This window comes from Rhinopithecus roxellana, chromosome 7 (genome assembly GCF_007565055.1).
Source record: "Rhinopithecus roxellana isolate Shanxi Qingling chromosome 7, ASM756505v1, whole genome shotgun sequence".
NCBI lineage: Eukaryota > Metazoa > Chordata > Mammalia > Primates > Cercopithecidae > Rhinopithecus > Rhinopithecus roxellana.
In genome coordinates this window covers 134,127,055-134,141,810 of record NC_044555.1, presented here as the reverse complement: position 1 = coordinate 134,141,810, position 14,756 = coordinate 134,127,055, and the positions used below count along the sequence as shown (strand labels likewise).

The window sequence follows — 14,756 nt, the reverse complement described above, 5'->3', positions numbered from 1 at the left end:
GGGCCTATGTCTTAAAAATTCTGTATCCTCCATTATACCTGGCACACGCAAACATTGAATGAATATGGTCAATAGTGGAAAAAATGACTTAGGTGCCAGAAACTGAAGTACATATGGCTCTGGTGCGTAATTACCCTTTTCACCTACACTGCTTTTACTTCTCCCACCAACTCAAATTGCTTCACATTTTTGTTTTTTTGTTTTTGTTTTTGTTTTTGTTTTTTTTTGAGATGGAGTCTCACTCTGTCGCCCAGGCTGGAGTGCAAGTGGCGTGATCTTGGCTCACTGTAACCTCCGCCTCCCGGGTTCAAGCGATTCTCCTGCCTCAGCCTCCTGAGTAGCTGGGATTACAGGTGTGTGTCACCACGCCTGGCTAATTTTTATATTTTTAGTAGAGACGGGGCTTCACCATGTTGTTCAGGCTGGTCTTGAACTCCTGACCTCGTGATCTGCCTGCCTCGGTCTCCCAAAGTGCTTCTCATTTTTTAAGCTCTCCAACTTTTGCCAGTTGTTGGCTCCTTAGGTGATCCTTAAAAAAAGGCACTGTCCAAATTGCAGAGGTTAGGGAATACCAAAATATTGTTTGTTTTGGCTTGCAACTGAAGGACAAGAGAAGAGCTACGACAGTTCTTTCTTAAAGGAATGCTCAGTTATTTAATGTTTAGACAGGATTTAGCAGGAGGAGGAGCTTAAGGGTATCTTCCAATGATGAAAGAACAAGAAAAGGTCTTCCAAAAGAGGCCCAAATCACATTACTGCAGATAGTCATAATAGCTTTTGGTACCTCTGATTTAGACAAACAACTGTGTTTGGCTTCTTCTTTTCCTTTTTAAGCCACCACATATTGACTTTACTGCTGTGTCTATTTCTCTTTTATGGGTTATTTATTTTACCTACTCTAATATTTTATCTATCTCTTTATTCTTTGAAATGGAGAACAGAAAGTGAGTTAAGGAAATCGTTCTAAGGAGATATCTTGCCCTGCAAAAGCAGACTTTGGCCTGCACTTGGCTCCTTGTTTGATATCAGGGATGGGATTTCCCCATTCTTACACAATTATTCCCCTTGCCTCTAAAATTAGCCTACCATAATAGGCTTAAAGTGCCCATCCACTCTCAATCATCGTTCCTGGAAATTCAGCTAAGCAGCAAGATGAATCTGCTACCTGCTCCAAGGGTCATGATAGTCAGCTCAAGATGGAAGAAAGAGCATACTAATCTTGCACAAAATAGTAAAATAAATAAATAAAACATAGTAAACCAAAACGTATAGTATCCAATATATACACTTACTCACATTGTTCAAGTTTCTCAAGCAGTCTGTATTATGCAGAAAGAAGGAAATATATTAGCATCCAGAGAATAATCCTTTGGATTTCACTTTAGAGAAAAAAAAATCCAGGGAACCTGAACACCCCCATAAAATTCCTTTGCAGAGGCATAACACAGCGACCATAATGAAGTTATCATACCAAACTTATTATCCTAGAAACTCTCTAAATTTCATGGTATATTCCTAGCCACCAATTTCTAGCAAATATTACTTTATTATTTATTCATGGGGTTTTTTTTTTTTAAATAAAAATTCAACCTTTGAAGAGAAGAAGGAAGGGTCCAAAAATTCCACTCCTACTGCCAATCACCTTGATGATCTTTATCCAAAGTTAAGGTAATGTATACAGTCGAATTCTTCTTGCAAAATCTAAACCATATTCTGGTAACTCAACTACTACTTCCCCATTAATTTCAATAAAAACATCAAAGATGCTTAACCTTTATCAGAGAATTTAAGGAGGTACTTATTCTCAGGGTAGTGACAATGCTGACCTTGCACTGCACAAACCCTAGCGTGAGTGCTTCCCTTAACTTTGTGCTCTAGGTGCCTCACTCACCTCACTCTAGTCCTGACTGTGCTCTATATCTCTATACCCACTCTGTCCCCATAGGTGGGGAGCTATATATATATTAATATTAATATATATGTATTCTTTAAAAAAAGCTGGGAAGCATCATGCTGGTAGTCCATTGGCATTTTGTATAAGATGCTACGAAGAAATCTGTTTACCAATTGGCTTGAAGACAGATCAAGGCTTTATGACCCAACGGTAGATGATCATTAAAGAGCAATGGCAGATGACTCAATGGAAGCTAACACTTCCAGGAACTGTTCTGATTTACAGTTAATAGCCACCCCCACTGCACACACACCAAGCTTGCTACTTTATTTTTCTTTCGAACTGTGGATTTGTTTGATGAGGGAATGTACAGATACTATGCAAGAAGAAAATCTATGGAAAAATAAAATAACACACATTTTATTTTTGAGATGGATTTTCACTCTTGTTGCTGAGACTGGAGTGCAGTGGTGTGTTCTTGGCTCACTACAACCTCTGCCTCCCAGGTTCAAGCAATTACCCTGCCTAAGCCTCCCAAGTAGCTGGGATTACAGGTGTGCGCGACCATGCTTGGCTAATTTTGTATTTTTTAAACAGAGATGGGGTTTCACCATGTTGGCCAGGCTGGTCTCGAACTCCTGACATCAAGTGATCCACCCACCTCAGCCTCCCAGGTTCAAGCAATTCTCCTGCCTAAGTCTCCCAAGTAGCTGGGATTACAGGCATGTGCCACTATGCCCAGCTAATTTTCTATTTTTTTTAAATAGAGATGGGGTTTCGCCATGTTGGTTAGGCTGGTCTTGAACTCCTGACCTCAAGTGATCCACCCGCCTCGGCCTCCCAAAGTGCTGGGATTACAGGCATGAGCCACCACGCCTGGCTGATAATATGCATTTTAAAAACATATTATGGCAACTCTAGTTTTAGGTTCTTCCCAAGTTACCATATTTTCAACATAAAGAACCCAAACATAATCCCTATATTTCTGAAGTATATTAATAAATATGTCTATACACAAATACTCATGTATACTTAGCAACCAGCAAATGAAAGTTTATGTTTGCCTACCTCCTCCAGAAAAGACAGCAGCAATAAATAGGCAGATATCCCAGGATGATCAGGCTGATGGCACCAAGCCCAAACATTCGCATCATCTGTTTAGGCTCTGTTGGTTTAATTATATCCTGTTACTTTCATGACTTAAGCAAGAGAAGTAAATCCAAGTTCTTTCATAAAGTCTTTATAAAGAAACTATCAGTTAATAAAGTGAAATGAGGAGGTATTCTTATGTGACAGGTAAATATCCTTGCTACTTTATAAAGAACAGGAGTTCATGAAACGTTCTTGAAACACACTGAAGGCTACACTTTCAATATGATACATTGATTATTATGATGCATACAATATATTTCTTCCTCTGACCCTAAATAGGTTTTTTCTCTTGATCATATGTTGTACATCCTAGAGCACTTGGGGAGCATATTAATCTATGAACCATTAACTTGGTAAATAAGTAGCTTCTTAAACTATGGTCACACCACCCTGAATATGCCCCATCTCATCTGATCTTGTGAGCTAAGCAGGGTCTAGCCTGGTTAGTACTTGGATGGGAGACTGTCTGGGAATAACCAGGTGCTGCAGGTTTACTTCCAAATTACAAAATATTAAATTAAACAAGGAATCAAGAATGCGCAGGTGAAATAAGCATATTTTAGTCTTATATTCATTGGAAAATGCATTCTAATGTGATTGGGGAATTGTAAGTCATGGTTAAATTTTTTCCTCTGCAAGAACCAAATGTTGCTTCATACATAATATAAAGACTGAAATGATAAATGAATTACAAATAATATGTGACAGTGTTAAAATTGTAATATTATATTCATGATCAGCTTTTAGTTTCCAGTATTAACACTACATGTTCAACAAAAAGCCATAAATTGAATAGGGACTATATTAACTTAAGATATTATTTCGCATGCATTCTTTTTGTAGTATTTGTTAGTGTTTCATGATATCAAATCCACGCATCATGAGAGCAACTGGAAATACATCCCCACATCCAAATGAAGGTAACAAAAACAGATGGTGTAGTTCTCAAAACTTAGTAAGGAAAAAAATATTCAGAAGAACCTAATTCACAAACTATAGAATGAGACTAGGTGTGGTGGCTCATACCTATAAATTCCAGCACTTTGGGAGGTCAAGGCGGGAGAACTGCTGGAGCCCAAGAGTTTGAGACCAGCCTAGGAAGCCTAGGGAGATCCTGTCTCTACAAAAAACTTAAAAATTAGTCGGGCATGCTGGCGCACGCCTGCAGTCCCAACTACTCAGGAAGCTGAGGCAGGTGGATCACTTGAGCCCTGGATGTTGAGGCTGCAGTCAGCTGTGACCACGTCACCACTGCACTCCAGCCTGGGTGACAGAGTGAGACGCTATCTCAAAAAATACCCAATAAAGAAAAACTAATAAGCAGACCTTAAAAGAAACATCTGAGTCTACTGCTACATACTGAGATGTTGAAGACAAGACAAATGGGAAGAATTCTACCTAGAAGGAAAAGCTGGGCAAGGAAAAGTAAGCTAAGGCATGCCCAACCGGTATCTTCTCTCAGCCACTGAGGGTTCCATACAGCCTGGAAACTTTAGGACAACACACAGAGAGTGACAAAAGCAAAAGAAAATGTGAGACTAATTTTTGAATTACCAAAGTCACCATGTAAAGGCTAAGCAGAAATTGCTCCTGACTAGAGTCGTGACCACCTCAGGACTTTCTAAGGAGCATTGCTCTAGAATTGGGAGTCCCATTTAAGTATTAAGCTGGGAAATCCAAATGTGAACTTATGCCATTGTGATCTGCTTATTTAATATTAAAAGATAGAAATAAATGAAAGAGGAAGAACTTACCATCTCTTACTGGAGCAAAACATTTGAAGCGCATGTTCCCCAATGATGAAAAACAGCATTTGCCGCTCAAACATTCATTCTCATTAAGATCTCTCAGCTCATTACAAGGCTTTACCACCTGATTTTCGCTCAGAATGCAAGCTTTTAGAAACAGAAATTTAAGAAACAGAATTCAGCATGGTTAATTAGCACTTTCCCTAATTAAATAATTACTGCAAGACAAAGAAGAAAAGCAAGCATTGAATGGCATATGCAGCTCGTGGTGGGTGCTAAAAGAAAATAAGACCAGCTAAAAGTTACCACTAGGTTATTTAATATCACATTTTCAAATCTAGGTGAACTGCAGAAAATTACAAGTTGTTAAAAAATCATTGGTAAGATAGTTTAAAAGGACAATAAATCATGAGTGCTGGTGATGCAAATATAACACAGAAGGAACTAAATAACAACAGGTCAAATGCTTTTAAAATTAACCCCTTGTTAAAACGATCCCACCTATATCCTCTGACTTAACGTTACTAAGCTACAGAAACTCACTGAATGCATCAACGAGAATGAATGTAAGTAAAACTTACATAGATCGTTGCTAGTGACTAAAGTGATACACTGGTATTGACCTACTTTGTGTGAACACTTACCATATTGGCACTACAATATATTTTAAGATTCTTTGTTTCACCCTTAAATTATGACTCTATAATTTTAAACAGGCAATGATTTATGGCATTAACACCAAGATTCACATGCAACTGCAATAAATTCATACATACCTGAATCTAAAAGACTTGCAAGCTCAAATAGTTTATTTTCTATAATATCCTGCTTTATAAAAGAAACAAATACAAACTAAAAAGCACGATATCAGATTTTCATTCAAAAAGAAAAACCTCCACAGTATGTCTATGTGTTAAGGCCAGAATAGATTCGGTTCAATCTCTTATACTATCAACGATTACAAACTTAAAAGTAGTAACTGATATTTTATAATCACTAAAGCACTTCAACATCAGCAAAGAACAATATAATTGTTTTATGCAAATTTTAATCTCAGCATACTTTACTACATTCCTCTTTTTTAAAGATTGGCAATTGCTGAAGCCAAGGTAAAAATAATAATATCTACCATTCTTTGGGAGAAAATTTTTGCAATCTACTCATCTGACAAAGGGCTAATATCCAGAACCTACAAAGAACTCAAAGAAATTTACAAGAAAAAAACAAACAACCCCATCAAAAAGTGGGCAAAGGATATGAACAGACATTTCTCAAAAGAAGACATTCATACAGCCAATAGACACATGAAAAAATGCTCATCATCACTGGCCATCAGAGAAATGCAAATCAAAACCACAATGAGATACCATCTCACACCAGTTAGAATGGCAATCATTAAAAAGTCAGGAAACAACAGGTGCTGGAGAGGATGTGGAGAAATAGGAACACTTTTACACTGTTGGTGGGATTGTAAACTAGTTCAACCATTATGGAAAACAGTATGGCGATTCCTCAAGGATCTAGAACTAGAAGTACCATATGACCCAGCCATCCCATTACTGGGTATATACCCAAAGGATTATAAATCATGCTGCTATAAAGACGCATGCACACGTATGTTTATTGCGGCACTATTCACAATAGCAAAGACTTGGAATCAACCCAAATGTCCATCAGTGACAGACTGGATTAAGAAAATGTGGCACATATACACCATGGAATACTATGCAGCCATAAAAAAGGATGAGTTTGTGTCCTTTGTAGAGACATGGATGAAGCTGGAAACCATCATTCTCAGCAAACTATCGCAAGAACAGAAAACCAAACACCAAATGTTCTCACTCATAGGTGGGAACTGAACAATGAGATCACTTGGACTCGGGAAGGGGAACATCACACACCGGGGCCTATCATGGGGGGGAGGGGGAGGGGGGAGGGATTGCATTGGGAGTTATACCTGATGTAAATGACGAGTTGATGGGTGCTGACGAGTTGATGGGTGCAGCACACCAACATGGCACAAGTATACATATGTAACAAACCTGCACGTTATGCACATGTGCCCTAGAACTTAAAGTATAATATTAATAAAATAATTAAATAATAATAATAATAATATCTACCACTCTTTAGGCACCTGTTTGGGCCAGGAACCCTGCTTTACACACTTTATTACTAATCTTTGGAACAAACTCCCAAACTGAGTTTTACAACCTCTGTTTTAAAAATAATAAAGGATCAAAGTAACTTACGCAAGATAAAAAATGCAACGCACTACCAAGCGGCCTAGATACTCATTTTCCAAATATTTTAGACAGGAGAGTTTATCCTACTTGTTCTATATTCTGAGTAATCTGCTCTTCAATTCTGCTAGGCCCAGAGTGGCTCTTCTCCCCTAGGTTGGATTGCATCCAGTGTTCAGTTCTGGGTGTCAAATACCCAGAAAACAGTGAAAATAGTCAGGACTACTCAGTGATGGGATGGACTTCCTTGCATGCTGAGTTTCTCACCATGGGTACTGTTCAAACACCACTTTCCAGAAATGCTAAAGAGAGGGTTACTGTTAGGGTTAAATCGTAGAAGAGACTAGACTATATGATCTCTAAGATCAGCTGATAATTTATACTTTAAGTGCATTTGATGGATTTTATGCTAGATATTAAAATCAACACGGGCCAGGCCTGATGGCTCACACCTATAATCCCAGTACTTTGGGAGCCCGAGGCAGGCAGATCACAAGGTCAAGAGATCGAGACCGTCCTGGCCAACATGGTGAAAACCTGTCTCTAATAAAAATACAAAAATTAGCTAGGTGTGGTGGCGCTTGCCTGCAGCTCCTCGGGAGGCTGAGGTAGAAGAATTGCTTGAACCTAGGAAGAAGAGGTTGCAGTGAGCTGAGATCATGGCACTGCACTCCAGCCTGGCAACAGAGCCAGACTGCCTCAAAAAAAGAAAAACAAATTAACTTCCAGGCTCAAATTACTAAGAGGCATTGCTAATTTTAAACAATCAAAAAGGTAGAACAATTTTTTGTCAGGTTTAAGTATATAATTTTGTCCAAAAGGAGAAAGATCAGGTGATCTCTCAAGCTTCCCTGCCAGTGTGTGTCAAGGTTATCATTTTAATCTGCAAGAGATAAATATTTTATGAATAATAGCCTAATGACAAAACAATGAACATTTTTTTCATGCTTAAGTGGTAAGAATGTTTATTTTCAATTAAGTGGGGGAGGAAATAAATTTGTTAAAAATATTTCACGTTTTATGAAGCTGTAGTTGTTGTCTTCAAAGAAGACAGTATGTACATTTTATAAATATTTAATCATTGTTTGAATCAACCTAGGTCAGACGTTTCTATTAAAATGGAACAACTTTATTTTGTTGGACAAAACTGTTACTTCATATAATTGATTGTGACTCACTTTCCTGCACCAGGTTGGAGAAATATTTGGGAAATGCACATATCTTTTTCGGACCATTTTTACAGGTGGTTTCAGTGTCTGTACAATGTAGTCATTAAAAGTAAGTATATGACCGTTTGCATCTGTTGTTTTCATAAGCTTTAAATCTTAAATCATCATTAGTTGTTGTTTGCGACTAATTTCGGCACTCAAATCATTCTTTCAGCCTATACAACATAACACCTTCTCAGATTTCTTTTTTATTTACTCAGTTTGACCATGGCAGTATTTTCAGTTTATTTAAGGAACTTGTTTATTTTGCTATTCTCATTGGTAGGTGCCTATTTTAAACTTAACGAAACAAGTACAAAGAAACACAAAGAGATTTTTTCAAGTTCACTAAAGAATTCAGTAGTAAGGCCTGGAATTGAAAAACAGATATAATTTTGTGCTTATAGAGTATATCAAATTTTGTTAGAATAAATTCTGCATGATTTTTCATAAGAGCTTTATCTTTGTACTTCACATATTCCAATTTATACGAAGCTTCTCCTTGAAAGGGCACCACATGCTATACAAAATGAAACATGTTTATTTGTGGTTAATAATTCTCAGGGGTCATAATGTGTTTGATAAACACATTATATACAGAATCACAAAAAGATGGTGGGACTTGGAAGCCTAGGATTTCTATCATTAAAACAGATGGGGAAACATCTGGCATATTCCATAACATCAGTCACACAGTACCCTCACTAATGCCACAGAAGACATCAATTTCACAATACTGGGTCAGTGACTAAATTTCAGGCAATGTCATTCAGGTAAATTGTGAAAGATTTAGATATTTGCAAAGGAAAAGTATTTTATAAACAGTAATAAACATTTATGAAATGCCTTACAAATATTATCTCAGTTCGTCCTCATAATTCTTAGTGGTAAATATCTTCATTTCAAAGAGGTTCAGAGAGATTGTCTTGTCTAAGCCAAAGAGCAGAGTCAGGATTCAAACTCAGCTCTGTCCCACTCCAGTGCCAATACACCACACTGCTTCCTAAACATTTAACTACTCTTTTCAAAACAAGAACATTAGAGGGGGAAAAAAATCAAACAAGAACTTACTTGTTGGAAAGAAAAAATCCAGCAGAGCTTCCGATGCGTAATCTTCCAGAGATTGGCCATTAGTGTTTTCACTGTTTTGCAGGATAAACCCACTTGGAAGCACAAAATATGGGGGCCCTGAAGAAGAAGTAAAATTATTAATCCCAACATATAAAGTATATAACACTTTCAATGACCCTTTAATAGTAATTACCTTTGCTTAAATTATAGAAAGTCAAATAGCTAACAGATATACTTTCATCTCCTAACAACTTATTATTAATAATCAGAATGCAATTTTGTTGTGAAACTGAAAAAGTGTTAAATTTACAAATGCTTAAGCTATAGGCTGACACATCCCATTGTTGTAAACTGATTTACAATAGTAAACTTGCCTCTGGCAAACAGTATTAAGAGGCCTAATCAATTGATGAGCTGAAAACTGTATGCATTCCAACTAAATCAGATCCCATCACAGAAAACCTTAGAAAATATGTTGGCTTACATATACATTGATAAAAATCAAGGCCTTACATACAGTAAAACCTTCCTTGTCCTTCTTTCTCATTATTTTAAAGAACTGGTTTTCAGTCTTATTTACACAATTCCCTCCTACATAAGAGAAGAGGATAACACAGATTTGTCCATAGCATTAAATATTTCCCAAAACTATCTTTAATAATGTCACGGAATTCTATTATATAGCTCTATTATAATTGAGTTAGCAATTTCTCCATGGGAAGACATTCAGGTTGTTTACAATTTATTGATGTTATAAAGAATACTGCAATGATTATCATTACATTATCATTAGCTTGCAATGATTATCATTGAAGCTTTATATATTTGTAAATATTCATGAAAAATTACTTAAGATAAATTCTTAAGGCATGGCGCTTGAATATGTCCAAATTACCCTCCAGCATAGTCACCCCAAAATACACTTCTACCAATAGTACAGGCAAGTGCCAGTTTTCTCAAAGCTGTTTTTTATTATATGCCATTTTGATGGCCAAAATAAAACAAAATATCCTTTGTTTTAATTTGCAACTTTCATGATCAGTGAGCTTACATCTTTCATATTGTGTTGCATAGTAGAGAACTTAACTCTTAATCTGCCACATATTTAAAATATTTTTTTCAAGGTAATTGGTTATCCTTACATTTTTTATGGTGTTTGGGAAGCTCAGAAGCTTAAAATTTTATATGTAATTAAATCTATCAATCTCTTCCTTTATTATTTTTACCCCTATAAAGGCATTCTATACTCTAATACTAACAACATTTTCATGGTCATACTTTTTAAATTTAAATATTTAATACACCTGAAGTATATTTTTTGCAGTGTGTTATGGAGTAGGGATACAATTTTTCCAGCAGTCCTAAGGCCCTTTATTAAATCCATCCTTTTCTATTATACTTATGATAACGTCATCATATTCTAAATCCTTACATAATCATAGATCTGCTTCTTGACTTTCTATTCTGTTCCACAAATCTATCTATTCATGTGCCAATACTACTGTTATTGTTTATTTTATCTTTTCTTATGTTTTTTTTGAAACAGAGTCTAGCTCTGTTGCCCAAGCTGGAGTGCAATGGCGCAATCTCAGCTCACTGCAACCTCCGCCTCCCTGGTTCAAGTGATTCTTGTGCCTCGGTCTCCCAAGTAGCTGAGATTACAGGCATGCGCCATCACGCTCAACTAATTTTTGTATTTTTAGTAGAGACAGGATTTCACCATGTTTCCCAGGCTGGTATCAAACTCCTGATCCCAGGTGATCCACCTATCTTGGCCTCCATAAGCCACAGTACCCGGCCTATCTTATGTCATCATGTTTTAATAACTGATCTGGTAATCCTTTGATTTGTCTCTATTATCAAATTTTATTTTCAGCTCTGAGAATTTTTTAGATGAACCTTAAAATCATTTTGTCAAGTCAAAAAAAATTTCTAAATTTTATGGTAATTATGTTCACTTATTTATCATTCATTCAAAAATCATTTATTGTGTGTCCCATGTGCTAGGCATGAATTCAATTAAATGTGGACTCATTTGGAGAGAACTGATAATGTTACAAAATTTTTTCACCTAAGTAGTTTTGTTTCTCCATTCAAGTCTCTTTTTATGTCCCTGAGTAAGGTTTACCATTGTATTCAGATAGGCTCTGCACTTTTCTTAGTACATTTATTCCCAGGCATCATATATATTTTGTTGTTTCGTGAATATAATCCACTTCACCACATTTTCTAGTGGATTGATGGTATGTAAGAGAGCTATTGATTTTTATACATGTATTTTCTTACTACCTTAGTTAACTCTCATTAGTTCTCATTGTTCTTCAGTGTCATTCCAGATAGACAATCATATTATCACTAAATATAGATGACTTTGTCTCCTTTCTGTACAATATTAACAGCTGAATTATTTTTCTTCTTTCACTGCATCGCCTAGAAATGTTCAAACTGTGTTGATTAATAACCATAACAATGGACGTTCTTGAATCTTTCCTGACTTTAATGGGAATGTGCTAGTATTTCATAATTAAGTATAATGTTGGCTGTTGGTGTAAGATAGATACCCTTTATTAAATTAAGGATGTATTTCTCTAGTTGTAGTTTTCTACAAATTTCCTGTTATTATTTTGTTTCATTTTGAATCAGGGATAGAACTGGGGTTCTATCAAATCCTTTTAATATTTACTGCCATGATGATCTTTCCCCCTGCCTATTAAGTATTGAATACTATTAATATATTTGCCAATATTAAAATATTCTTGCATTCCTGAGCAAAGTCCACAAGTGCTAATGTTTTATATAGGATTTATAATTCAACATTCCTACATTCCTAAGTGAAGTGTGTCTGCAGTTTTCTTTTGTGTGCTACATTTGTAAATTTTGGCATGAGAGTTATACCTGCTTCTTAAAACAATCTAGGAAGCTTCCTGTTGTTTTTTCTAGACTAAAAGAGATTAAACAATGTAGGAATGATTTGATCCATTAAAGGTTTGGGAAAACTCATCCAGAAAAAGTCTGAGTCTTTAATTTTGGAGAGGGGTAGTTCTTTATCTTTTACTTCATGGTCACAGTTAATTTTGTTATTTTTATTTTGCTAGGAAATCATCTATTTACAAAGCAATTATTAGTATGGAATTTATCCATTTCTTCTAGGTTTTCCAGTTTATTTGCGTAGAGGTGTTTACAGTATTCTCTGATGGTAGTTTGTATTTCTGTGGGGTCGGTGGTGATATCTCCTTTATCATTTTTTATTGCATCTATTTGATTCCTCTCTCTTTTCTTCTGTATTAGTCTTGCTAGCGGTCTATCAATTTTGTTGATCTTTTCAAAAATACAGCTCCTGGATTCACTGATTTTTTGAAGGGTTTTTTGTGTTTCTATCTCCTTCAGTTCCGCTCTGATCTTAGTTATTTCTTGCCTTCTGCTAGCTTTTGAATGTGTTTGCTCTTGCCTCTCTAGTTCTTTTAATTGTGAGGTTAGAGTGTCAATTTTAGATCTGTCCTCCTTTCTCTTGTGGGCATTTAGTGCTATAAATTTCCCTCTACACACTGCTTTAAATGTGTCCCAGAGATTCTGGTATGTTGTATCTTTGTTCTCATTGGTTTCAAAGAACATCTTGATTTCTGCCTTCATTTCGTTATGTACCCAGTAGTCATTCAGGAGCAGGTTGTTCAGTTTCCATGTAGTTGAGCAATTTTGACTTAGTTTCTTAGTCCTGAGTTCTAGTTTGATTGCACTGTGGTCTGAGAGACAGTTTGTTATAATTTCTGTTCTTTTACATTTGCTGAGGAGTGCTTTACTTCCAACTATGTGGTCAATTTTGGAATAAGTGCGATGTGGTGCTGAGAAGAATGTATATTCTGCTGCTTTTGGGTGGAGAGTTCTGTAGATGTCCATTAGGTCTTCTTGGTGCAGAGTTGAGTTCAATTCCTGGATATCCTTGTTAACTTTCTGTCTTGTTGATCTGTCTAATGTTGACAGCGGGGTGTTAAAGTCTCCCATTATTATTGTATGGGAGTCTAAGTCTCTTTGTAAGTCTCTAAGGACTTGCTTTATGAATCTGGGTGCTCCTGTATTGGGTGCATATATATTTAGGGTAGTTAGCTCTTCTTGTTGAATTGATCCCTTTACCATTATGTAATGGCCTTCTTTGTCTCTTTTGATCTTCGATGGTTTAAAGTCTGTTTTATCAGAGACTAGGATTGCAACCCCTGCCTGTTTTTGTTTTCCATTTGCTTGATAGGTCTTCCTCCATCCTTTTATTTTGAGCCTTTGTGTGTCTCTGCATGTGAGATGGTTCTCCTGAATGTAGCAAACTGATGGGTCTTGACTCTTTATCCAATTTGACAGTCTGTGTCTTTTAATTGGACCATTTAGTCCATTTACATTTAAGGTTAATATTGTTATGTATGAACTTGATCCTGTCATTGTGATATTAGCTGGCTATTTTGCTCGTTAGTTGATGCAGTTTTTTCCTAGCCTCGATGGTCTTTACATTTTGGCATGTTTTTGCAACGGCTGGTACCGGTTGTTCCTTTCCATGTTTAGGGCTTCCTTCAGGATCTCTTGTAGGGCAGGCCTGGTGGTGACAAAATCTCTAAGCATTTGCTTATCTGTAAAGGGTTTTATATCTCCTTCACTTACAAAACTTAGTTTGTCTGGATATGAAATTCTGGGTTGAATATTTTTATCTTTAAGAATGTTGAATATTGGCCCCCATTCTCTTCTGGCTTGTAGAGTTTCTGCCGAGAGATCTGCTGTTAGTCTGATGGGCTTCCTTTTGTGGGTAACCCGACCTTTCTCTCTGGCTGCCCTTAAGACTACTCACTTGTAATATTTAAATCTCCTTTATGTCAATGATAATATCTTCTTTCTCATTTTAACGAGAGCAACTTCCATACACATACATTTGAATGTGTACTCTCACAATGAACTCTATTATAACTGTTAAATCAAGCTAAATTATATTATACAAATGCTTTGTATCTTTATTTTTTCTGTCAAGGACTAAAAAATTAAAATATTAAAGTATCTCACCATGATTGTGGTTTTGATGATTTCTACTTAAATTTCTAAAACTATTTGTTTCATATACTCCGACAATGCATATTCAATCATGACAATTTTATCTTCACTATATATTATACATTGGCAATATTAAAAATAATCCATTTTGTCCTGCTTGTTTTCTACTAATGCTTACTCATTACTGAACACCTACTATATTCTATGCTTTGAGGATATATCAGTGAACAAGTCAGACAAGATCCCTGCCTTCATGGAGCTTACTACAATGCAGTGGAGAAGACAGACAAAAAATAAGTCAACTAACAAATTAAATAATTACAAATTGTAATGAGTGCTATGAAGAAAGTGGATACTGATACAGAATAAGGGAGGCTACTTTAAATGGGAGCCGGTCTCTCTGAGTAGATGATAATTA

At 36.2% G+C, this 14,756-nt stretch overlaps 1 protein-coding gene across 1 annotated transcript in view; it reads right to left on the bottom strand.

Moving 5' to 3' along the window:
* The window catches only part of FMR1NB (FMR1 neighbor), a 45,508-nt gene that overhangs the window by 14,160 nt on the left and 16,592 nt on the right, over positions 1 to 14,756 (bottom strand). The window contains exons 2-4 of the mRNA XM_010375969.1: positions 9,317 to 9,433; positions 4,801 to 4,941; positions 2,963 to 3,059 (exon numbers count right to left, since the gene is read on the bottom strand). Of these exons, the coding sequence (XP_010374271.1) occupies positions 2,963 to 3,059; positions 4,801 to 4,941; positions 9,317 to 9,433 (355 nt within the window). The remainder of the gene's footprint in view (positions 1 to 2,962; positions 3,060 to 4,800; positions 4,942 to 9,316; positions 9,434 to 14,756) is intronic.